This window comes from Canis lupus, chromosome 1 (assembly GCF_048164855.1).
Source record: "Canis lupus baileyi chromosome 1, mCanLup2.hap1, whole genome shotgun sequence".
Classification (NCBI taxonomy): Eukaryota; Metazoa; Chordata; class Mammalia; order Carnivora; family Canidae; genus Canis; species Canis lupus.
The window spans coordinates 89399365-89423996 of NC_132838.1; the positions used below are offsets into that span (position 1 = coordinate 89399365).

General features: G+C 41.1%; 1 protein-coding gene across 6 annotated transcripts in view; it reads right to left on the reverse strand.

The window, feature by feature from the left end:
• PIP5K1B (phosphatidylinositol-4-phosphate 5-kinase type 1 beta) overlaps positions 1-24632 on the reverse strand; it is a 299006-nt gene that overhangs the window by 60397 nt on the left and 213977 nt on the right. For 5 of the 6 annotated variants that reach the window (XM_072838944.1, XM_072838954.1, XM_072838961.1 and 2 more), the window contains 3 exons: positions 23791-23875; positions 16730-16885; positions 11062-11206 (listed from right to left, as the gene is read on the reverse strand). In XM_072838944.1, the coding sequence (XP_072695045.1) occupies positions 11062-11206; positions 16730-16885; positions 23791-23875 (386 nt within the window). Of the gene's footprint in view, positions 1-3013; positions 10434-11061; positions 11207-16729; positions 16886-23790; positions 23876-24632 lie in introns of those variants that run through there. The other variant, XM_072838963.1, reaches the window with a different exon arrangement.

The window sequence follows — 24632 nt, forward strand, 5'->3', positions numbered from 1 at the left end:
CTGGCAGAACCTGGCACCAGAGGACCCATGGGTAGGGGAGGGACGGCTCAGAAGGCAAATGCGAATGCAGAGGGGGAACCTCAAAGATAGACCATGGCAGCTGAAGGCAGCTAAGAGGTGTGGACAAGTCTGTGTGCTGCCCTGTGTGTGGCCACTTGGGCAGGAGGGATCGAGGGTGACAGACCAATGTGCACAAGACTGGCTTCATCAGAGCAGAAGTGGAGTGTGATGGGGACAAATCAGATGGCTGGAGAGGGCAATTTCCAGGGGCTGAGAAGGACCAAAATGACCTCTAGGCAGAGTGAGAGAGTCAGGAAGCCCATAGGATCTTAAAGAGAATGACTTTGCTTGGCTGCTGAGTCAAAGATCACTGTAGACTGAGGGAAGTCAAGAACAGGTGCTGAGCAGAATAAGTTTGGTCTATGGTCAGAGGGGATGAGCTAGGCAGCAGGTTTGCAGAGGCTGGAGAATTCTCCAGAGGTGTTACTGAATAGCTTTGAGGCAAGAGAGCTGTGCTTAAGCTATGTCCAGGGAGGTTGGAGGTGGGAGCAAGAAACTGAGGTCCTGTTCCACTGTAATCGGAACCCCCCCTCCATTATTGGTATGGTTTTGCATTTTAGGAATTAGTTAGGTTCTCTTAATTCCTTGAATAAGCCTATCTGTGTTTCTGATGAACCACAAAGCAAAGAAATTGCTTTATTCCTTGAGGAAGATGGAGGCAGAGGGGTATCTCCAAAGAACTTTTTTTCTTAAATTCGAGTGTGCATAAGAATTTCAGTTTGGAAGCAAAGCTTCAACGCACCACTAGGTTGCAAGCCGATAATAAAAAAATAAAAAAATAAAAAAATAAAAAATAATTTTATTTATTTATTCATGAGAGCCACAGAGAGAGAGGCAGAGACATAGGCAGAGGGAGAAGCAGGCACCTTGTGGGGAGCCTGATGTGGGACTTGATCCCAGTACCCCGGGATCACGACCTGACCTGAAGGCGGCTTCTCAACCACTGAGCCACCCAGGTGTCCTGCATAAGAATTTCCTGAAGAGCATGCTGAAGCCTAGATGTAGAGAATGGTCACACATGGACAGGTATCCCTCTAGAGGTTTCATGCAGGAGGGCATGGGCCTGGAAAGGTCATGGAGATGCCTCTATCACTGGCAAATCATTCTCCCAGAGATGTAGCACGAGTGGCTGAAGTCAAGAGAAACAGAGATGTAGTTTTTTGGTGTCAGAATTAAGAGGCAGAAAATGGATAAAAGGTAAGTTAGGATATCCATTGGTTGGCGAACATTCTGCCACTTTTTTTTCAATATGACTTGTCCATAAATTGGATCCATGAAAAATCTTTTTTTTTTTCCATGAAAAATCTTTATGCACAAAAGTCACCTAGAAATATTACCGTGTACCACTTCATCAAAAAATGTATTAGCCATAAAAAAAATGAAATCCAACACGGATGGACCTTGAGGGTATTATGTCAAAGTGATGAAATAAAGTCAGAAACACAAATACTGGATGGTCTCATTTGTGTGTGGAATCTAAACAGAAACAAAATGAACTCGGGGTTATGAGGTTATGATCCTGATGTCCTGGGATTGAGCCCTTCATTGGGCTCCCTGCTCGGTGAGGAACCTGCTTTTCCCTCTCCCTCTACTTGTTGCTCCACCTGCTTCTGCTCTCTCATGCTCTCTCTGTGTCAAATAAATAAAATCTTAAAAAAAACCAACAACAAAAGAAAACGAACCCACAAAACTCAAGCAGAGAATACAATGGTGGTTGCTGGGAGGAGTGGAGTTGAGGGGTGGGTGAAATGGGTGACTGAGGTGGAGAGGTTATAAAATGAGTAAGTCACACGAGGGGGAATGTAATGTTACATCATGTTCACAGCATGTCAATAATACTGCGGTGTAAACATGAAAGTTGCCAACAGAGTAAATCTTAAAAGTCCTCACCACACAAAAATATTGGGGGGTACCTTTGTATGGAGAGGGATGGTACCTCAACTTACCGTGCTGACTGTTTTGCAACATGCATAATCATCAGATCATTAGGTTGTACATTTGCAATAAAAAAAATGCTACCTGTGAATTACACCTGAGTAAAAAAAAAACAAACAACAAAAAACTAAATACTCAGCACTTTCCCTTTACTTTTTTAAGATTTTATTTATTTGAGAGAGAGTGTGTGCATGAGCAGCGGGAAGGGGCAAAAGGAGAGGTAGAGAGAGAGAATCTCCAGCAGATTTCTCACAAAGTATGTGGGGCTCTATCCCAAGATCCTGAGACCATGACCTGAGCTGAAACCAAGAGTCAGACACTCAACCGACTGAGCCACGCAGGCACCCAGCACGTCTCCTCTTTAGACTGTGATCTCCTGGGGGAGAGGAATCACATCTGCCCCTAGCACAATGTCTGGCATGTTTGGGGCTCAACAAGTATTTGTCGAATTTATGAATAAATGAATAAAAGATGGAGGGAAAAAATGTGTTCTCTGAATTAATGCTGAATCCTAAATTATTCCTCATAAAATGTCAGATATTTGAGAAATTCACTTCAATTTCCTGCCCATGCCAAAATCTACGTAGGATCATTTGAAAAGCTAATCACTTCAGAAGCAATTCTACAATTTGTCAAAAGGGGAAAAAAAAGGCATCTAGTAAAATCCAGGTGCAGATTATGTGATGTAAATCCTTTTTTTTTCTTTGCTGGGTTTGGGGCGAAGGGGGGAAGCTAAACCAACAGGCATATTATGAAGCTTCTATCAAGCTCCAATTTTCTCTGCAGGTGCTTCAGTCACAACTGGGAAGGGATGTGACACCACTCTTAGGTTCACCTGTCATCCCAGCAGGCCTGAAATGGTCCTAATTCCCAAAAAAGAGATCTTCTCTTGGGAGGCTGGGTAATGAGGCAGATTTTTTGCTTCAGGATCCTGAGGAGTATTCTTCTTCCCCAAACATGTATCATCATTTGCTTGGTGACCTAGTTTCCTGATATTGGGGAGAGGTTAACTAAATCCTTTTCTTTTTTTTTTTTTTTTTTTTTTTTGTGCTAAATCCTTTTCTTTGTTTTGTTTTTTTTTTTTAATAAAAGGTAGGGACACCATATCCACCAGCCCCTCATGCGTGTCTGCTCTGGATCGAGTTATATTCAGTTGATGAGACGGGGCAGGTGGGGTATTGTTGGCAATAAAATAAAAAGGCTTTCTGCCTCCAAAATGTATCTGCTGCTCTGTCAGAGGAGGTCTCACCCAGACTCCCCAGGCTTACTAACCTGCTTGGGGAATTCTTGAGTTGAAGAACCCTTTTATCTATCCCATGTGCCTGCAATTCGTGGAGACCTTTTCTAGGCATGTTTGTAACCAGCATCCACTCCAGTGCAGTACCAGGGAAAATGTTACTGACCATCAGACAGACTTGTGGGTAAATACTAGAGTCTCCAATTATACAGATAATTTTAAAATTTTATTTTTTTTCACATTCACAAGCTATTCATTCTACTATTATTTTGGCACAGTAATAAAGTGGCTCTGTGATTCCTTCTACTGTGTAGAGTCTACATCCACTCCCATTCCAGCACGCACACTCCACCTTTGTCAAGTTTTGATCTCAGCGATCCCTTTTTTTTTTTCCTTTTTTTTTTAAATAAATTTTTATTTATTTATGATAGTCACACACAGAGAGGGGGGGGGCAGAGAGAGAAGCAGGTTCCATGCAGGGAGCCCGACGTGGGACTCGATCCCGGGTCTCCAGGATCGCGCCCTGGGCCAAAGGCAGGCGCCAAACCGCTGCGCCACCCAGGGATCCCCGATCCCTTTTTTTTAAGAGGTCTTGCATCTTTCTCGTTTTTGCCCTATGTACTTTGGCTGTTATTTACAACCTGATTCACTTTACCTTGCGATGCTGAGATGGAGTCAGCACACTACGTCCCTCAGGCTGCTCTGGCCAGAGAGGAGGGGGTAGGAGGGGAGAAGCCTTTGGTCCACCTCTTTCTCATTTTTTTTCTTTCTTCTTTCTGAGGGTAGTGTCTCTGAAGGCAGCTGTGTCTCTGCTGCTGGCCCAGCAATTTAGGTGATGTCCTCCTCCGATGTCCCTTCTCATAAGGTGCCAGCAGGTCCTCAGGTGGGGCCTCCTTCACGAGTCTAGGTTCCGTAAGGTGGCAGGGCGAATGCCCAGAGCTGCTGCCCACAGTCATTTACCTGGGTTTCTAGAGCATCGCCTTTTTACGTGTCCAGCTACAGTTGGTAACGAATTCTCTTTACTAAATTCTGTTTGAAATTCCAAGTGTGTTTTCTGTTTCCTTGACTGGATGCTCACTAATAAAACATTCCAGGATGGCGTTTTGAAAAAAACAATGAAGTCCTGCCCCTTATGGTGGAACTTATGGGAAGCTGCAAGGTGTTGAGTATGGAATCGCTGGATTATTTTAACAAATACTTTGATGGTGCTTGCTAGGTACCAGGGAGGTAATATACGTGCTTCCCCATTACTTTCTCAACTAATCTTTGTAACAATCATTTGGAGAAGCAGTAAAACAATCCACATTTCAGGGACGCCTGGGTGGCTCAGTGGTTGAGCGTCTGCCTTTAGGTCAGGTTGTGATCCCTGAGTCCCGGGATGGAGTCCCGGGATGGAGTCCCGCATTGGGGTTCCCGCAGGGAGCCTGCTTGCCTAACAACATTAGAGAGCTAGAAGGGGTGCCCTCACTGGTGGTTTATAATGAACATGCAAGACAAAGGCCTGGCTGGAGGTAATGAATGGTGGTGGTAATGGTCTGTCTGCAAGGTAGAAGTAACCAGACTAAGGACCATAGAAGCACAAAGAGTCTGGAGGAGTCAGATTCAATATCCAGCACTCACAGGAGGGCTCAGAATGATATCCTGCATCAGCAGGCAGCTGCCATGTGCACAGCAGATGCCAGAGGCAGATGCTGTCCCTCCCTTGAGGTTATGAGTAAGGATCTGGAATTACTAGAAAGTTCTGGCCACCCACCTCCTTTCCCCCTCATCTTGTAACAAATGTCCTTTCTTAACCTTACCTTTTCCACGGAAGATATAGGATTGTCTAAATCAAGAAGAAATGTATTTAACAAAAGTCTCTCCTCTATAGTCATGTAAAGATGTGGTGTCTACTTGAACGGCTGGAAATAAAAACTTGAGGAAGGAGCTATTTCAGGTCGCTTGTGGATTTCAGTCAGTATGTCATATTTTTAGTGTTTGAACACTGGGGCTCTAACATCTTGAGAAGCAAAAATCCTCACTTACAATCACATGGAGAAAGAAAAGGCAAAATGGATGAGGGAGAGTAGACCTCATGTGGGTGTTACTGAATTTCCATGAAAAGCATCATCGTCTCAAGGGCACGTGATCTGAAACGGGACAGCATGGGTGAGGGTGGCTGGTGCCTCGTGCTCAGTATCCATGCTATGCATGGAAACCATGGCTCCACTTGGCTGCCACTTGACCTCGGGAAAATGACTTGATGTTGTGAACATGCCTCATCTATAAACTGGAGATAATAAACATGATGACGACCTTACAGGGTGGCTGGGAGAATGAAATCACTTTGATGCATATAAAGAACTTAACAGGGAACCTTAGTAAGGCCCAAGAATTAGCTATTATTATAGTTAGTAATATTATCAGATGATTTTGATGGTTTGAAGTACAAACACTGCTATGATAAAAGAGTTCCCATAGCCATGATGTTCTTTTATAAAAAGCGATTATTTATTTATTTATTTGAGAAGGAGGGGAGGGGCAGAAGGAGAAGGAGAGAGAGAATTTCAAGCAGACTCCATGCAGAGCGCAGAGCCCGATGTGGGGCTTGATCCCATGATCCTGAGATCATGACCTGAGCTGAAACCAAGAGTTGGATGCTCAACAGAATGCATCGCCAAGGCACCCTGCCATGATGTTCTGAATAAGCAACCTTAGCCAATGACTTTGAACAAACGTCATGGGGCAGGCATTCATATGAACCCACCACTTTGTCTAACAGAAATACTTTAGTTATTAAGCAGCAAAAAAGTCGCTCAGTTATGAGCCATAATTCATGTTAGGAAAACCGGGTCCATCAATCCTGCACAGCGCACACAGCAAGGACAAGACAGAAGGACAAGAGGCTGTTAGTGAAAGGATGTTAACAGTGGAGAGAATGTGAGGCTTGCGCCCCAGAGCGCGTGTTCCAGTTAAATCCTACTGGTGCACCATGTGACCTTGTGGCAACGTGTCACAGAATGCACGTGTCTTTGCGTTTCCCTTTCCTTGTCTCTTAGACAAGTCTGTAAGGTAACGGGTCATTCCACCTCGGCTCCACCCCTCTCCTGGGTTTATGAGACTCTAACAGCAGGAAGAAAAGTACACAAAACAACAGTCAGATCCCCTGGGTCAGCCTCTGAGATCTATGACACTGGACTCATCACTCCGGGAGACTTTGCAAGCTATCCCTCTACGTGCAAATGACCAGCAGTGTCTCCTCTGATACAATGGCCTTTCTTAGAACACTCCAAATGCCCCCAGGGTGAGCCACCTATTCGAAACAGTCACCAGTAAAACATGAGACCGGCCAGGGCAGCAATGAAGGTAAAGGCAAGTTTGACAGGGAAGCTCTACGTAAGTTGGGATGCAGTAGGATTCTCAATACTTATGCATGATCAGAGCACCAGCTTTGTGATCAATGGTGCAGGAAATCATGAGGGAAATTAATATTCATGAGTGTAGTGGATTTCTGCTTTAGATTCTTCTTAATTTTGAGAAAAAACACACTGGCCATTGCATTTCTTAGAGCTCAATGTATGCCTTCTCTAAAAGAACAGAGCTCTTACAGGGAAAGAAGAATTCAAGGATCAAAAACTCAGAATTTAAATTGTACCATCTGATTGGGAAGGACAGACCCACAACACATTTTCTCCACTCCTACGAGCTGCGTGCTCTAACACTGATCTGCACAGTGGAAGTTCATGAAAACAGGTACGCCTGGTCATCAGGTTAAAAATATACTTTATTTTTTAAAGGATTTTATGTATTTATTTGAGAGAGAGAAAGAAGGAGAAGGGGAAGAGGCAGAGGCAGAGCGAAAAGCAGACCCCTCTGCTGAGCAGGGAGCCCGATGTGGGGCTTGATCCCAGAACCCTGAGATCATGACCTGAACCGAAGGCAGACGCTCAACCATCTGAGCCCCTCAGGTGCCCCAATATACACTTTAAAAATGCTATTTTTTGCTTTACTCAATTTTTGGAATATACTAAAAAAATTGAAAAGAACAGATTGCTATCAGAGTCTTTGCAGTGACAAAGAATAATCCCTCAAAAAGGGGAATAATTCAGAGACAGCAGTTTTCCCACTGCAATATATAATTTAGGTATGGAGACATCCCAGCACTAACCGACACCTTTCAGAGTGAAGGATTTTAAAAAGACTGACAGAATGACGACCACTAATGGAAGTATTTATGGCTGATTTAAGGGCAGGGATGTAGAGCTTAGAGTTGGAATGGAATGGAATGGAATGGAAAAAACAGGCCACCCCGCCTTAACAGAACAAAGATTCAAAGACAGAAAAACCTAACATGTGAATTATAACATCAATATTCAACTTATTCTCTTTCCAGGCTATTTGGATTAGGTTTTAAAACATAGTAGGCTGGAAGAGATTTAGAATAATGTTTGTTTATCATCTCCAGAGACTTCACATGGGTCTAGGAAGGCTCTAAAGGGAAAAAAAATGATGGAAAGTATGACAATTTTTTTTTTCAGTTTGCTGGTAAGGCTTCCCTGTCGAACAACTAGGGTTGGGCATGGTGGGGCAGGTAGGGATACTGATTCCCAGGAGTTCACAGGCTATTAATTTCTTTTGAGCACCTCTGTGCCTTTTTAGCATCTTTTCCTTATGATTGCCCTAAGGCACTGGGTATGATCAGAGGCATGTCTTTGGCTTCTCTTCTATCTCCAGGCTAAAATCAGAAATGTCCAGGGGGGCAGGTAGGCAACATCTCAGGTGAACAAAGCAGAAGGTGGTGACTCAAAGGGCCTGTGCTTCTCCCCTCCAGCTGGTAAATGCTAAGCTAAGTGGGGCCCAAACTAGTGATTTTTCAAAAGGACCTGGGTATTTTAGTGAAACTGCTTGATTTTTAAATTATAGCTTATTTAAAAAACATTCTGGGGTTGGGACACCTGGGTGGCTCAGAGGTTGAGCGCTTGCCTTCTTGGCTCAGGGTGTGATCCTGCGGTCCTGGGATTGAGTCCTGCATCGGGCTCCCTGTAGGGAGCCTGCTTTTCCTTCTGCCTCTGTCTCTGCCTCTCTCTCTCTGTGTGTCTCTCATGAATAAATAAATAAAATATTAAAAGCAAAACAAAACATTCTGGGGTCACCAAAATGCTTTTTGTTGGCTTGTGGTTCATTGTCAGGGCACCTGCTTGATTGTGGCCAAGGCTGCAGGGCTGCTGGTGGCCAGTTTGGTGGTGTCATCCAGGGGTGATTTCCTGATGTCCAGTCCAGAGTCTTTTCATGGACTCTGTAAGCATCTAACTCCCTGTATTAAATCCCTTTCTTCCTAAGATAGAGCAGTTTCTTGTTCCTGTAACCAATCCCCGACCAGCAGCTGTGACATTCAAATTACAACTTGGAGATATATAATGCCAAGGAAGATTTGCTTTAGACGATTCACTTCAAAAAAAGAAAGGGAAAAATACCGCAGATAACACTAATGTTTTTCCCATCCAAACATATATGATAATTACTATCATCATGAATAAAAGTACCAAGAATTATGCCACAGCCTGGGAGCATGCAGTGCCCACACTGGCCAGGAAGGAGGCAGTTCCAGATGGTGAGGGACCTCATGAATACCCCAAAATTGAGTACTTCTGGCTGAGAGACTGAATATTGACCCACAACAGCTATCATTAAAAAGACCCAAAAAGCCCAAACCAAGCAAAAAATCCTTTTATTCCGGTGTTGAAAATTCTAGTAAATAATTTAACAGCATATCCAATTGTGCGCCCTGGATAATGAGAACAGTAGCAAACAGTAGGAAACCACCATGGCTTCACAAAGAATTGTTTTCGACCTTGTAAGAAACTTCCTATGACTTTCCAGCCGCTATTTATATTGGAGAACAAAACAACGGTGCTTAGCTCTACCACAGAAACAAGAAAGCTGTTGCTTGACTAATTTACATAACAAATTTGAATATTTAAGGTACACATTAATGTAAGGGATAGGTCACTTTAAATTCGATTCACCCAAGGAAGCTAACCAAATTTCTCTTACGGTTCAGATGAGCGGAATAATTTATAATGCAGCCTTATCTGGTGACCCTTCCAGCAGAGCTATCTAAGCAAAGCTCCATGAAGATCCATGGCTCACCCTGCCATCTGTTTCACTTCTCCAGGCCGAGGCTGGCTGCCTCCTCTGCTACGCCCACCCCACTATGTCTCTAGCAGAGAAGGAAGAGAATGGCAACAGAAAATGATTTCTCCAGAAGCCCCAATGACCACACGTTAACTTGCCAAAAGAACAAGCTAGAATCTATAAACATATATGTTACAAATGAGTCTACCATCTTGAGTCCTCTTTCTGCAAGTGAGCCAGGCTGCATCCCTAGGGGTAGAAGATGACTTACGGTGTAAGAAGCACTTTGCCTACACAAATGTGATCTTGATTCTCAAGAGTTGGATTTTTAACAAGAGCTAGTCCATAATTTAATAGATAATTATCAAGAACATATATAGTAGACCCTGCCTGGCAAGTGGGACTAGTTACAGAACTGCACATATGGAAAGAGAAAAAAGTCAAACAGCTAAGCCCACAGACAACATTGTGGTCCTTTTGTAAAGATACCATCTTCTATTATTAAAATCAACGTTTGACAGTGTTTTGTTTAAAAAGCACACATATCTAATAATACATTCTCCATTTAAGAAATTACAGTAGTCCTCATCCAACGCTCAAATCTTAAATCATTACATGTGTGAGAGTCACTGGATTAGCTGCCTATGGCTGCTGTAAGAAAGGATCATGAACTGACTGGCTGAAAATCACACAACTTATTATCTTGCAGCTCTGGTGGTCAGAGTCCTAAAGTTCAAGGTGTTGGAAGAGCTGGCTTCCTCTGTGAAGGCTCCAAGGGAGCATCTGTTTCCTTGCCTTTTCTGGCTTCTAGAGGCTGCCTGCACTTCTCGGCTCACCACCCTGTCCTCTACCTTCAATGCCAGGCATGTGGCACCTTCCAAGGTATCTCTTTGTCCTCTGCTTCTGAAATCACTTCTTTTTGTCTGACCCTAATCTTCTGTCTTCCTCTGACCAAAACTCTGTGCATAATCAGATTTTACTGCTTGAGGACAGACTGGCATACTGTTAAGAATTTTTAGGAAGGACACATTTAATGTAAACACTTCTTAGCTTCCCTGTGGGTTTGAATTTGGTGTGACTCCGTGATCTATGAAGGAACATAAGGATAAAGTTATCTACTGCCTGAGTATTAAAAAAACTATATATATATATATTTTTAGACCCTGTGATTTCATTGAGACAACCTAAAAAAATTCAAGACACTTTTCCCATCTCAGGATCTTTAATCACATTGGCAAAGTCTCTCTTGCTATATGAGGTGACACTGTCATGGGTTCCAGGGATTAGGACAAGGGACAACTTTGAGGGACCATCTGCCTACCACAGTTACTAAGGCCATGCAAATAGAAAGAGAATATTCAAAGGTCTTTACAGTTATCTGCAATATTAACCAAGAGTACTTGCTTAAAAAAAATCCATTCCTAAGAAATTATTAAAAGAAATACGATGAAAGGTCTTCTTCCCTAGAACCAAGTATATAATTTCTATAGGACATAATGATTAACTGTGGAGAAAAATAATGAGGGTTTTCCCCTGGATGTGCTTGCTTCTTGCCACAGTAAAAATCAAGCATGTTCTCTCTTTCTCTTACTTATAGGGCAGGTGATAGTCCCATCTTGGTTGCCAGGGACAGCATATTCTAATTCAGAGATACTTGTCTAGCTGTGATGCTGATGTAATAACCAGATTGGTAATATGATCATGCTAAGTCTCACCTGTTTGAATAGAGCGCAGTCCTGTCATGTGGACAATGTTCATCGACATATAGGGAAGAAGACGAAATGGTGGTTGCCAAGGAAGCAGCTTCAAACAGTGATGGGGTGCTAGGCACCAGGTCTGGCCTGTGTCGGGATCCCAGTGCTGGGTAACAGAAGCACAACACATACTCGTGAATCTCTGCAAAAAATGGTGCTCTAATATGTGTAATAATTTAAATTGACTCCAAAGCATTCATTTTACATTATCAGGTTGCAAATTAAATTATGAATTCACTTCACTCTTCCGAACTGCCGCAGACATGTAAAATAGCTTCTTGCAAACAGGTTAACCAGAAAGGAAATGGCATTAATTTACAAAATGGCTTATGGAAATGACATTATGAATGTTCTTTTAAAACCTAATAAAGTGATTTACTGTTTCAAAAGATGATATAAAATGCTTGTAGGAGCTTAAGGAGATAATTCGACAGAGATTAACAAGATGATTGGCAAATGTAGAGACACACAGGGAACCTGCTTTCCCTCCCTAGGATATGCATGTATCTATCATTCTCAATTTAGATCTAAGTGCTCAGACTTTTTAACAGCCAGGGAACAAATGCTTCCCAGACTAACAGCCAGCTATCTCTTAACCCCTTTTGTGCCCATACACATCTTTGAGCATCATCCACGGCTCCTCTTGGCCTCATATTTTAAGAGCCAAGGCTGCCTTTTTAAAAATGAAAAAACTGGGACGCCTGGGCGGCTCAGTGGCTGAGCCTCTGCCTTCAGCTCAGGGCGTGATCCTGGGGTCCCGGGATCGAGTCCTGCATCAGGCTCCCTGCATGGAGCCTGCATCTCCCTCTGCCTGTGTCTCTGCCTCTCTCTCTCTCTCTCTCTCTCTCTCTGTGTCTCTCATAAATAAATAAATAAAATCTAAAAAAAAAAATTAAAAAAAAAATGAAAAAACTCCCATTTCCTTTATAAAATGTAGGTGCTTGTGAAAGTGTTTACGCAGGGAAGCAGAATAGTCAAGGCTGAACAGGGACCCATGCCTACTCTCTCTGTGTCTGGTGGATTCTTTCTTTCTTTTTTATTCGGAGATCATTTTTAATCATCCCAAACTCAAATGGTGGACAAGTTGGTATCCCTTATTGCCCAGCCTGTCAGAGACAGTGTTTTAATGACAGATCTAGTCACCAAGAACAGAGTTGCTTTAAAAATACACATGCAAGGAGCACCTGGGTGGCTCAGTGGTTGAGCATCTGTCTTCGGCTCAGGTCATGATCCTAGGGTCCTAGAATCAAATCCTGCACTGGGCTCCCTGCAGGGAGCCTGCTTCTCCCTCTGCCTATGTCTCTGCCTCTCTGATAATAAATAAATCTTAAAAAAATACACTTGCAAATCCCCAGTGATAGAACACTGTGGACATAATAGTTGTGGATGAGTCCTGTCCTTCAACTTCTGTAGCTCGGCTCAAACTAATTTTTTTTTTAACCTAGGGAGGTATTTGATTTTTAAATTTTTATGAAGATCTAATTAACATATAACATCATATTAATTCTAGGTGTCCAACATGACAATTTCAAACACATACCGATTGTGAGATGATCATCACAGTTCAGGGAACATCCATCACCACATAGTTACAATGTTTTTTTTCTTGCAATGAGAATTTTTAGCAACTACTCTCTTAGCAACTTTCAAATATACAGTAGACTGCTGTTAACTAGGGATGCCTGGGTGGCTCAGCAGTTAAGCATCTGCCTTTGGCTCAGGGTGTGATCCTGGGAGTCCTGGGATGGAGTCTCACAATTGGCTCCTCGCAGGGATCCTGCTTCTCCCTCTGCCTGTGTCTGTCTTTCTCTGGGTCTCTCATGAATAAATAAATAAAATCTTAAAAAAAAAAAGACTGCTGTTAAAGTCACCATGCTGGACTGTGGATTTCTTTAATCATTCCCCTAAACGAAACTAAGACAGATGATAATAAATACAATATAACTTCAAGGCACTTCTAGTATTCCTTTACAGGCTCAAAATTATGTATTTTTAGGAAGTGTATGAATGGAAAACAGTCCTAATGGGCACTATGGCATGAGTATGAGGTTTTGGATTTGGGGTTTGAAGAGGTGTAGATGGAGGGGTGGAACGCGGCATAGAGGGAAAGGGTAAGGACAGAAGGGCTGGACTCTGGACCAGGAGACTGGACACACTTTAAAATGTGTGAGAGGGTGCAGTTCTGCCTTCGATTCAGGTCAAAATAAAGAATTGCCATGATGAACAACAGATGGTAATCATATAAAAACATAAGTCACAAAAGTGCTCTACATGCAAAAATTAGAAAGGCTTCAATGTAATATGACAGCTGGCCAGTGATCTTTAATATACTTGATCCCACCTTCTAATTAAATACAAAGGAAAATATTGAAATGTTATAATACTGAAAAGTGCATCTGAAAAATAACCTCCCATCAGAGTCTAATAAATTGCTAGTCAACATAAGGCAGATGGAGCTAAATTAGAAAGGCTCATGCAGACTCTAGTCTTGACTTCATAAACCAGAGGCTACCTGAGTGATACTATACAGAGATACATGATCTGTCCAGGGACTTGGGCCAGACTGAGGAGCTGACCCCCAATCTTTTAGGAATAGCTCTTTGAAACAGAGAGCTGTTTCCTCAAGCTCCTATATCTTTCGTTTTTTTTGAAAAACAAAAAACAAAAAAACCTAGCATGGTAGACAGAACTCTAGGATGATCCCCAGTGACCTGCACACTTGATCATCTCCCTTTGAGTGTGGGTGGAGCCAGTGAATATGACAGGACTTCTGTGATTACTGTATCTTACACGGCAAAAGAAATTTTGCAGATGTAATTAATATTACTAGTTAGTTAACTGTGAGTTGGTCAAAGAGAATACAAGGGGAGCGGCTGGCCTAGTCAACTGAGGCTTTGAAATCTGTGTCTGGAGGTCAGAGATCTGAAGTGGGAGAAAGACTGACTGGTAAGAAAGTCTTTTTTTTTTTTTTTCTGGTAAGAAAGTCTTGAAGATGCAGCAGGCTGCCTGGTAAGGAATGTGGATGGTCTCAGGGGGCTGGACGTAGTGCGCAGCTATCAGACAGGAAGGTATGGGCCCTCCACCCTACAACTACAAGGAAGTGAGTTCTGCAACCACGTGATGACCTTGGAGGAGGCTTCTTCTCCAGCACCTTCAGATGAGAATGCAGCCCAGCTGACACCTCGACCCCAGTTTCTGAGACCTGATGAGCCATGCCCAGAGAACTCAGGTGAGCCTTGCCAGATTTCTGACTTACACACGGTGGACTACTAAAAGGAAGTTCTACTAAGCTTCTGACATTCTGGTAATTTGTTACAGGACAACAGAAAATGGATACAATCCAGAGACATGGATGATGACACAGAAGAGAGGATTAAAAACTAGAGGGGAATTAAGGGAATTTGGTGATGATGTGGTGCCTATGTAAAGGGAAGCCCCCAAGTACAGAGCATTCTAAGAAGGCTGAACCTTGTAGCAAACTTTGTACATATAGAGAGCTGTCCAGATAAACTCATTTTATAATAGTATGTTAACATTTTCAAAGAATATGCTCAGTAGGTTTTTCTTTGATCTTCAGATGCTTTTCTGGGTGAAGTACCTTTAAAAATGAAGCAATGGGTGGAATAAGTCATCTGTGAAAAAAAGTACAATATGTGCCCTACTTCCCATGTCTGCAGACTTTCTGGATGTTATGTAGTGTTTATATTAATACCCTTTCCCTCCCCACAGATGAATGACCGGACTTGCTGCTTTAACTCCAGAAGTTATATGGTGCATATGACCTGTAAGTTTAACTAATACTGTTTAACAATCAGTTAATCCTATTTCCCAGACTACAGACACCTTGCAGTTTTATAGGTGCTCTGAGAAGACCAGGCAGTATGGTAGGGGAGATGCTGGTACAAGGGCAGCTTAGGGCAAGGGGCAGAAACGGCAGCCATCAGCCCCGAGAAAGGAGCAAGTCATTAACTCCTTTGTCAGAATCACTGAATCTGGGTCTTAGCTGGTTTCTTGGAAGATGAGAAAGAAACTAACCCAACGTGGTACACGTGGATAAGCTCTGCAGAAGGGAACACGAAGAACACCTGACTCTAATGACTCTGGGGGAAAGGAAAGCTCCAGAAGAAATCTAATCTAATCAAAGTAGAAGAAATTTTCAGGAAATGTTGGGATTCCCAAAAGAATATACTGATTAAAAAAAAAAAAAAGTCTAAAATGTCACTTCCTCTCCTAGGATTAGAAGAGGAAAAAAATAAAAACCCTCATGACCAACTCGACAGACAAGGAAAAGTATGTGATAAAATTCAACACTCATTCTTGATAAAAAAAAACTTTTAGCAAACCAGAAATAAAAAGGAACTTCCTTGACCTGATTACAGTGATCAAATACAGTAAACTTCTTTCTCAACAGTGAAACACGAGAGGCATTCCCTTTAAAATCAGGACACGGCAAGATTGCCTGCAATCACCACTTCCATTCATCATTGTTCTAGGAGTCCTAGCTGGCAGGTAAGGAAGAAAGGAAAAAGAAGAGAGGTCTACACAGTAGCAAGAAACAGCCAGAAAACCCAGACCTTAAAAAGACACTATTTGAAGGATGCCTGGGTGGCTCAGCGGTTGAGCGTCTGCCTTTGGCTCAGGTGGTGATCCTGGGGTCTTGGGATCGAGTCCCATATCGGGCACCCAGCGGGGGGTCTGCTTCTCCCTCTGCCTGTGTCTCTGCCTCTCTTTCTCTGTGTCTCTCATGAATAAATAAATAAAATCTTTTAAAAAACCCACTATTGAAAGGATAGAAAATACATGTCTGTGTCTCTCTCTATCCATTTGAGAACAAATCTAACAAAAGGGAGATGTATATGACAAGCAAAAGGAAAATTATAAAACTTTTATTAAATTCATTAAAGACCTAAATAGATGGATAATTCATTATTACATTGTGTATATATGTGTATATACATATATATACAATGCATATGTGCATTTAAAACACATACACACACTGTACACATACCAAGAACAAAGTCTATAGTAAAAATACAAAAACGTGCAGATTTGTTACCTCCTGATAGTGGGGTTAGGGTTCTTTATTTCTAAATATCTTAGTACATCTTCCAGCTTTTTTTTTTATTATCAGCCACATATATTATTTATGCATTTAAAAATTTGTACTATGTCATACTGTAAATATCCCTTTGAAGTTAATAGATTTTATTTTTTTATTTTCAAAAGATTTTATTTATTTATTCATGAGAGACATTGAGAGAGAGTCAGAGATATAGGCAGAGAGAGAAGCAGGCTCCTCACAGGGAGCCTGATGTGGAGCTCGATCCCAGCACCCTGGAATCATGCCCTGACCCAAAGGCAGGTACTCAATCACTGAGCCACCCAGGTGCCCCTCTTTTATCTTTTTTTTAAAGTCAGTTCTGTGCCCAAAGTGGGGCTTGAACTCACGACTCTGAGAGCAAGAGCAGCACGCTGTACTGACTGACCAGCCAGGTGCCCCCGTATACCTTGTTTCTTAGAGCAGGTGTGTTCTAATTGTTCTACTCTGAGTCTATATCACCTATAGAAGCAAAATCAGAAGGACTTTTTCTTCTTTTCTCTTTTTAAAAAAGTTACATGTTTTTACCTTCTTCGTCAAGGCTGCTGAAACTCTGCCCCTCAGTCAGCAAGTCACGCTTCTCATCCTTCCATTCCTGGCTAATTGAAGACACGATCTCTTGAGAGGTTGCCTTCAGGGCAGCGATGGAGTTGCAACGCTTTTTAGAAGGTGAGGCCTTCAAGGCTAGACAGGAAGGAAAAAGGAGAGACAAAGACACTTACTGTTAAACCACATTAATTTTTTTTATTCAATTAAGACTTTTTCTTATTAACATAGTTGTCATTATTTGAGCAGAAAGCAAGGCACTTTGTTTTATATATGTGAGGAAAGGGAGACAAAACTGTTTTGGCAATTTTAGTCGTCCACAATGACTTTGACTTCAATGAGAAGATCCTAGAATGTGCGTGAACTGGAATACGCATCCAGAGTTTGAAGTCAAGTCTCACCCACCCGAGGTGAAATTTAAACGTTCTATTGCTGAAGGACACTTTTTTGGCCGCCAAGCAATGTTTTTCTAGGGCTGGGAGGAGGTTGGGTGGGTTGGTAAATGCAGATGGTAAAGCAAGGAGAATTCTCATGACCCTGGTTTTATTAACTTGGGGACTGGGAATTTCTAAACATGCCAATGTTTAATCTGAATCTTATACTCATGAAGCCCAATTTAGCCAAAGTCACTTCTGGTTGCTTTTTGCTTTTAAAGTGACTTTCCACTGAAATTTCCTGCCCTCTGGATCCTTTCTAGGTCACGGCTATGTCAGATGTATAATGTATCATTCAGGCCTGACCTTTGTCCCAACAGCATTCTACAACCTCGGCAGTGCGCTGGGGACCTGGACCATGGCAAATGGACCTCATCGTCAATCCTGCTTGCCAAAGGCTGTGCCTTTACCAATGATGCGTCTGTGGAAGGGGCTCTGGCAGCAGCCAGACTGTCCCTATTCCTATGCAGTCCCTGCTGCAATAATTCTTGGCTTAACACCGTCAGAGAATTTCCTTGGAGGGGAAGGAGTGAGGGAGTCGAGGCTTGTTTGTGCTCTCCCTGAACTTGTTTTTGGCAGTCTCTCTCTGCCTTTGAAGGTGTGCACACTGGGGCCACCTGAGCGCCGATGGACTAGAGTAATCGTGTCTGGCCTTGGGAAGCTCAGAGCTTAGATTGCCAAGCTCATCTGGGGCCTCCCAGATGAGCTCTTGCAAGAGCTCAATTGGACAAGGACTCTGGGACACACAAGCAGGGAAAGAAGAGTGGGCAATCTCTCCACTCAAAGAGAAGGGAAAGTGTATGTGTCCTGTGAGCAGTCTTACTACCATAGTAATATCATCATCATCATAACTAACATCTGGAGAGAGCTTTAGGTTTTGGAGGTCAACATTCAACCACCATGTGGCTATCTGGGGGACGTGGGCCACCCTTCTATAGGTCTAGAAACTGAGACTGGGAAAGTTTTGACTTGCTTGAGATCACAGAGCTAGAACTCATGAAACCCCAGCCATCCTTCTAGAGGATTCCACCTTCCTGGCTGATGCGAGGGGGAGAAGAGAGAAAATCAGAGCTGTTTTTTGACGGGAAAGCATTGTGAATGTTTAAAAATCTATCAAAATGGATTTTTTAAAAAAAGATTTTATTTATTTATTCATAGAGACACACAGAGAGAGAGGCAGAGACACAGACAGAGGGAGAAGCAGGCTCCATGCAGGCAGCTTGATGTGGGACTTGATCCTGGGTCTCCAGGATCACACCCCGGGCTGCAGGCGGTGCTAAACCACTGAGCCACCAGGACTGCCCCCAAAATGGATTTTAATGGAAAGTAAATGGACTAAATAAGTCATATTTTCCTTAACTCCTAATCCTATCAAAACAGTGGTGACACCTGCTTTCCAGGCTTCTGCTTCAACATTGTTTGCTTTTATCTTATTTTTATTTTTTTTTAAAGATTTCATTTATTCATGAGACAGAGAGAGGCAGAGACACAGGCAGAGGAAGAAGCAGGCTCCCTGCGGGGAGCCCGATGTGGGACTCGATCCCAGGGCCCCAGGATCACGCCCTGAGCCAAAGACAGACGCTCAACCATTGAGTCATCCAGGTGCCCCTCTATCTGCTTTTATAAACTCTCACCCTTTGTCTTCCAATATAATATTTTAAAACTTTTAAGTCAGAGGATTTCAAATATGGCTCGGGGACTACTAAAGGCCCCTGAGACCCTTTAGAAGGTCTACGATGTTAAAACTATTTTCAAGGGTGCCTGGCTGGATCCAACTGGTACAGCAAGTGAGGCTCTTGATCTTGGGGTTGTGAGTTCAAGCCCCATGTTGGGGATAGAGCTTACTTTAAAAAAACTGTAAAAAAACTATTTTCATAATATCAAGACATAATTTGCCTTTCTCACTCTTAAGAGTTTTTAGATGCCACATGTCCTCTTGCCATAGACTGAATTCAGGAGCAGATGTGAGAATCTAGATGTCTTCTATGAACCAGCGTTGGGGATTGGAAAAAATGTAAAACGATGCCACTTTCTCACTAAATTGTTTTATTTATTTATTTATTTATTTATTTATTTATTTATTTATTTAATTTTTTTTTTTTACTAAATTGTTTTAGAAAAGTATTACTTGTCACAATTACTTTTTATGTGAATTTTTAACTTTTTGTTGAAAATGGCTTTTTTTAACATGCATATGTTTTTAAAGTTACTACTTTGTGAGAATTAATGAATATTTAACATTTTCCTCAGTGTTAAATTCTAATATGGGAAATATTGCTAGAGAAACAGCCCACATGCCTGCAAGCCTTTTGAGGTCCTCAACCATTATAAAGAGTTAAAGTGGCCGTGAGACCAAAAGTTTGGAGCACTATACAGATCTTCGGTCAATGCGGATTTTCTAAATTGAGAAACAGCTAGGATGAAAAGAATGTTGGCAGCGGCAGGGAAACGTGAACCAGGGGAAGATACTCCGAGAACTGGGTGTCCTTGTGGTTCACAGTAGAGGAAAGGCCAAGAGCTATTAAAAGAAATAGGTCTTTGTTTGCTATCCGCCTCACACAGGAGGAGGAGCAAGGAGGACCAAAATGGAACCCCTGCCAGGGCCACATGGTACCTCAATGGTGAATCTTCCTTAAAGGAATTATCTGACACTCACTCCTGGGATGAGGATTCAATTTTGCAAAAACTGAAGGCCACAGGGACTTCTCTTGATTGGATAACCTCAAAAAATGGTTTGGGTTGCTGGTCACTTTCTTTCATGCTGCAGACACTTCTGGATTTGTTTTTGACTAAACGGTGTCTGGCGATAAGGATCCTGTGTCCATTTTTAGCCCTACATTCTGCCATTTACCTGCCTCTGTATTTTACTGCTTTTTAGCACATCTAGCTGCTATTCCTAGAACCTACCATGTCTATTCCTACCCCTGGGCCTTTGCACATGCTATTTTTGTGACTTCAGATGTCCTTCTTGCTCCTCTTCCTAATGAATGCTAGCTTTTATTTTTAGGACTTACTTTATTCTCACTCTGAAGCTCTCTTGTGGAAGAATTGGTCTTATTTCTCTCTGTGTACTTACAGTAGTGTATATAAAAACTCTACTAACAGTTGCTTCATTAGATTATAAATCTGTTACATGTTCTCATCATTGACCCAAAAATTACTGAGGGAGGAACTAATTAATTATAAAAAATCTTCCTATATTATTCATGCTTAGTATAGTGTTAGGTACATTACAGGTGCTCAACTGTTGGTTGAATGAATGCATTATTTTCTGAAAATCTTACAGCAGTTGATTTTTACCACATGAATGTACTGTTCCTTTCAGGAAGCTAAGTTTCAGTGCTTTAGATACATTATCTGGGTAGAGATTTCAGTGAGGTTTCAACATTATGATGACTAATATTTCTAGAAAAAATTATACGATTTTGCAGACATTATTACATTGCCAGTATGACTCAATTCTGGGGTGGAATGTAAGGATTTAGTAAGACTTAAAAAGGTAATTTGAAAGAAGAAACTTGAAGACTTGGGACTGTTTTCTTGGGGGTAGAAGCAGGGAGGAAAAGTTTTTACCTACAAAGAAAGTACGCTTCTAAGCATTAAGAGCTTTAAAATAATCACAGTTGATAAAACATCTTAAAATTATATATTTTTTTCAGTTTTTAGAATAAAAAATTTATTATTGAAGTATAACTTACATACAATGTTACATTAGTTTCAGATGTATAATATATTAGACAATTCCATACGTTACTCAGTGCTCACCACAGGAAGTGTAATCACCACCTGTCACTACATAATATTATTGACTATATTCCCTGTGCTGTACTTTTCATCTCTATGACTTACTTTATATCTTACAATTTGTACCTCTTAATCCCCATTATCTGTCTCGCTCATCCCCCCACCTATGTCCCCTCTGGCAAACAGCAGTTTGTTCTCTGAATTTTAGGGTCTGTTTGTTCATTTGTTTTGAGAACAAAACACTACATATAAAGTGAAATTATATGGTATTTATCTTATTTCACTTAGCATAATATCCTCTAGGTCCATTCATGTTATTGCAGATGGCAAGATTCCATCTTTTTTATAGCTGAATAATGTTCCACTGTATACAAACACCACATCTTTTTTATGCATTCATCTATAGATGGACACTTGGCTGCTTGTATGTCTTGGCTATTGTAAACAATGCTCCAGTAAATAGAGGTGCAAGTATCTTTCTGAGTGAGTGTTTTCATTTTCTTTGGGTAAATACCCAGTAGTGGAACTACTGGATCATATGGTATTTCCATTTTCAATATTTTGAGGAACTGTTTTACACAGTGGCTGCACCAGTTTGGATTCCACCAACAATGCATGAGGGCTCCCTTTTCTCCACATCCTTGCCAACATTTGTTATTTTTTGTCTTTTTGATGCTAGCCATTCTGACTGGTATGAGGGGATATCTCACGACAGTTTGATTTGCATTTCCCTGATGATTAGTAATGCTGAGCATCTTTTCATATGTCTGCGGGCCATTTACATGCCTTCTTTGGAAAAATGTCCATTCAGGTCCTCTGCCCATTTTTTTTTCTCTGCCCATTTTTATTTATTTATTTATTTATTTTCTCTGCCCATTTTTAAATCAGATTTTCTTATGTGTGTATTGAGTTGTAGAAGTTCTTTATATTTTGGATATAACTCCTTATCAGATGTAAGCAGATCATTTGCAAGCATCTTCTTCCATTTAGTAAGTTTCCTTTGCTGTGTACAACCTTTTTATTTTGGTGTAGTTCCAGGAGTTTATTTTTGCTTTTGTTTCCCTTGCCTGAGGAGAAACATCCATAAATATTTTACCTAGGGTGATATCCAAGATAGTACTGCCTTTATTTTCTTCCAGGAGTTTTAGGAGTTCAGGTGTCACATTTGAGCTTTTAGTCCATTTTGAGTTTATTTTTGTGTATAGCGTAAGAAAGTGACCCAGCTTCCTTTGTGTATAGCTGTCCAGTTTTCCCAACACTACTTGTTGAATAGACCATCTTTCCCCCGTTGTATATTCTTGCCTTCTTTGTCATAGATTAATTGATCATACAAGTGTGGGCTTATTTCTGGTCTCAATCCTGTTCTATTGATCTATGTGTCTATTTTTGTGATGGTACTATCTTGTTTTGATTACTATAGCTTTGTAGTATATCTTGAAATATGGGATAGTGATATCTCTAGCTTTGTTCTTTTTCAAGAGTGTTTTTAGCTATTTGGGGTCTTTTGTGGTTTCATACAAATTTTAGGATTAGCTCTTTTAGTTCTGTGAAATTACTGTTGGTATAATGAGAGGGATGGCATTAAAGCTGTAGATTGTTTTGGGTAGAATGAACAATTTAACATCGGTTCTTGCAATCCATGAGCATGGAATATCTTACTATTTATTTGTGTCATCTTTAATTTCTTTCACTAATGTTTTATAGTTTTCAGAGTACAGGTACTTCACCTCCTAAGTTTATGTCTAGGCTATTTTATTATATTTGGGGTAAGTGTAATTGGCACTTGGTAATTGGTGATTTAAAATATTTTTAAATTTCTCTTTCTGCTACTTCGTTATTATTGTATAGAAATGCAGTGAATTTCTGTGTCTTAATTTTGTATCCTGTGACTTTAATGAATTCATCAATCAGTTCTAGGAGCTTTTTTGTGTAATCTTTGGGGTTTTCTACATATAATAGTATAATGTCATCTGCCAATAGTGAATGTCTGATGTCTTCCTTGCCAATTTGGAAGCCTTTAATTTCTTTTTCTTGTTTGACTGCTGTGGCTATGACTTCCAGCATGACACTGAATAAAAATGGTGAGAATGGACATCTTTGTCTTGTTCCTGATCTTAGAGGAAAAGCTCTCATTTTTCACCATTGAGTATAAGGTTAGCTGTGGGCTTTTAAAATATGACCTTTATTGTGTTGAGGTACGTCCCCTTTAACCCTACTTTGTGGGAAGTTTTTATTACGAATGAATGTTGTACTTTATCCAATGCTTTTTCTGCATGTATTGAGATGATCATATGAATTTTATCCTTTATCCATATATATGTATGAATAAATCTATGTCTATAAAAGATTTTATTTATTGAGTGTGTGTGTGTTTGAGCATGTGAATAGGGAGGAGCAGAAAGGGAGGGAAAGGAGAAGGAGAGAATCCCAAGCAGACTCTGTGCTGAGCATAGAGTTGAGCATGGAGTCTGCTATAGGACCAGATCTCATGATCCTGAGATCATGACCTGAGTTGAAGCCAAGAGTCAGATGCTCAACCAACTGAGGCACCTAGGTGTCTCCTAAATGGACCTTTAATATGATTTTTATTGTATATATTATTCCATTAAATTGTACCATAATATATTTAACCAGTATAATACAGGGTTGGACTTTTAGGCAGTTTCTAATTTTTTCCACCACAAAATAGGACTCTTATGATTATGGCCTCAAATACCCAATGGGATACTTAACTCTAATTACTAAGTCATCACAGATTTGGGGAGATAAGTAGTCCAAACCCTGCTAATAAATATCTTGCAAAGATACACACAATAAGATCAATGAGTAAGTGCTACAAGTTACAAAAATTCCTAAGAATCTTACCTTGAATTTTCTTGAAAACTCTGGAATTCATAAACTTTAGAAATCTGTCAGCATAAAAGCTTGGTCGATGAACTGAAACAGTGTCCTGAAAATACAAATCAAGTGTCACAGGTTTACCTTTCACTTCATTTCAAGCTAAAAGAAAGATCTACCCATTTGGTTCTCTGTTAGCCAATGTCCTTAACCAGAAGGCATGGATGTTGGCAGCCGGAAAAGAGCAACACCCTGTGACCTGTGGTGCCTGGGAATCAGGCTGGGGAAGCAGGCATAAGACAATATGAGCAAAGATCCTAGATATTCATGATAGAAGAGACTATGAAGAGTGGCACGGGACAGCTAACCATGCTTTTTATAAAGCATAACGGCTGATCCTCATTCCACTGGCTGCCATGTGGGGCTTTTAAATGCTTTTTACATACAGGCAACCAGTGTTTCTAGTGTCATCTAAAATGAAGGATAACGCTTTCAGTCGGGGACAAAAATTAGGGACATAAACAAGCAAAAGAACACTAACGTAAGAGTGAAAAAAGTGTGGTTTTGCCTCATAGTAATCAGGTGCACAGACATAGAAGATTCCTTGGGGACAAGGCTGACTGATGAGCTCCGTTATGCTGAATTCTCTACTAATTAGATAGAATTGAACTGAATTGAATTGTTAACTCAATTCTCTCGTGCTTGGCAGGAGTCTTCAGGACTGAAGGGGCATTTTATTACAAACCCAGGAAAGGAGATGGAGGAAGAAGCTAATTCTACATGTTTATTCAGTGATCACGTATTTATTGTTTAAGATAACATTTCTAGAAATAGTAAACGTTCCCTTTTGATGCTAAGATTGTGGACTT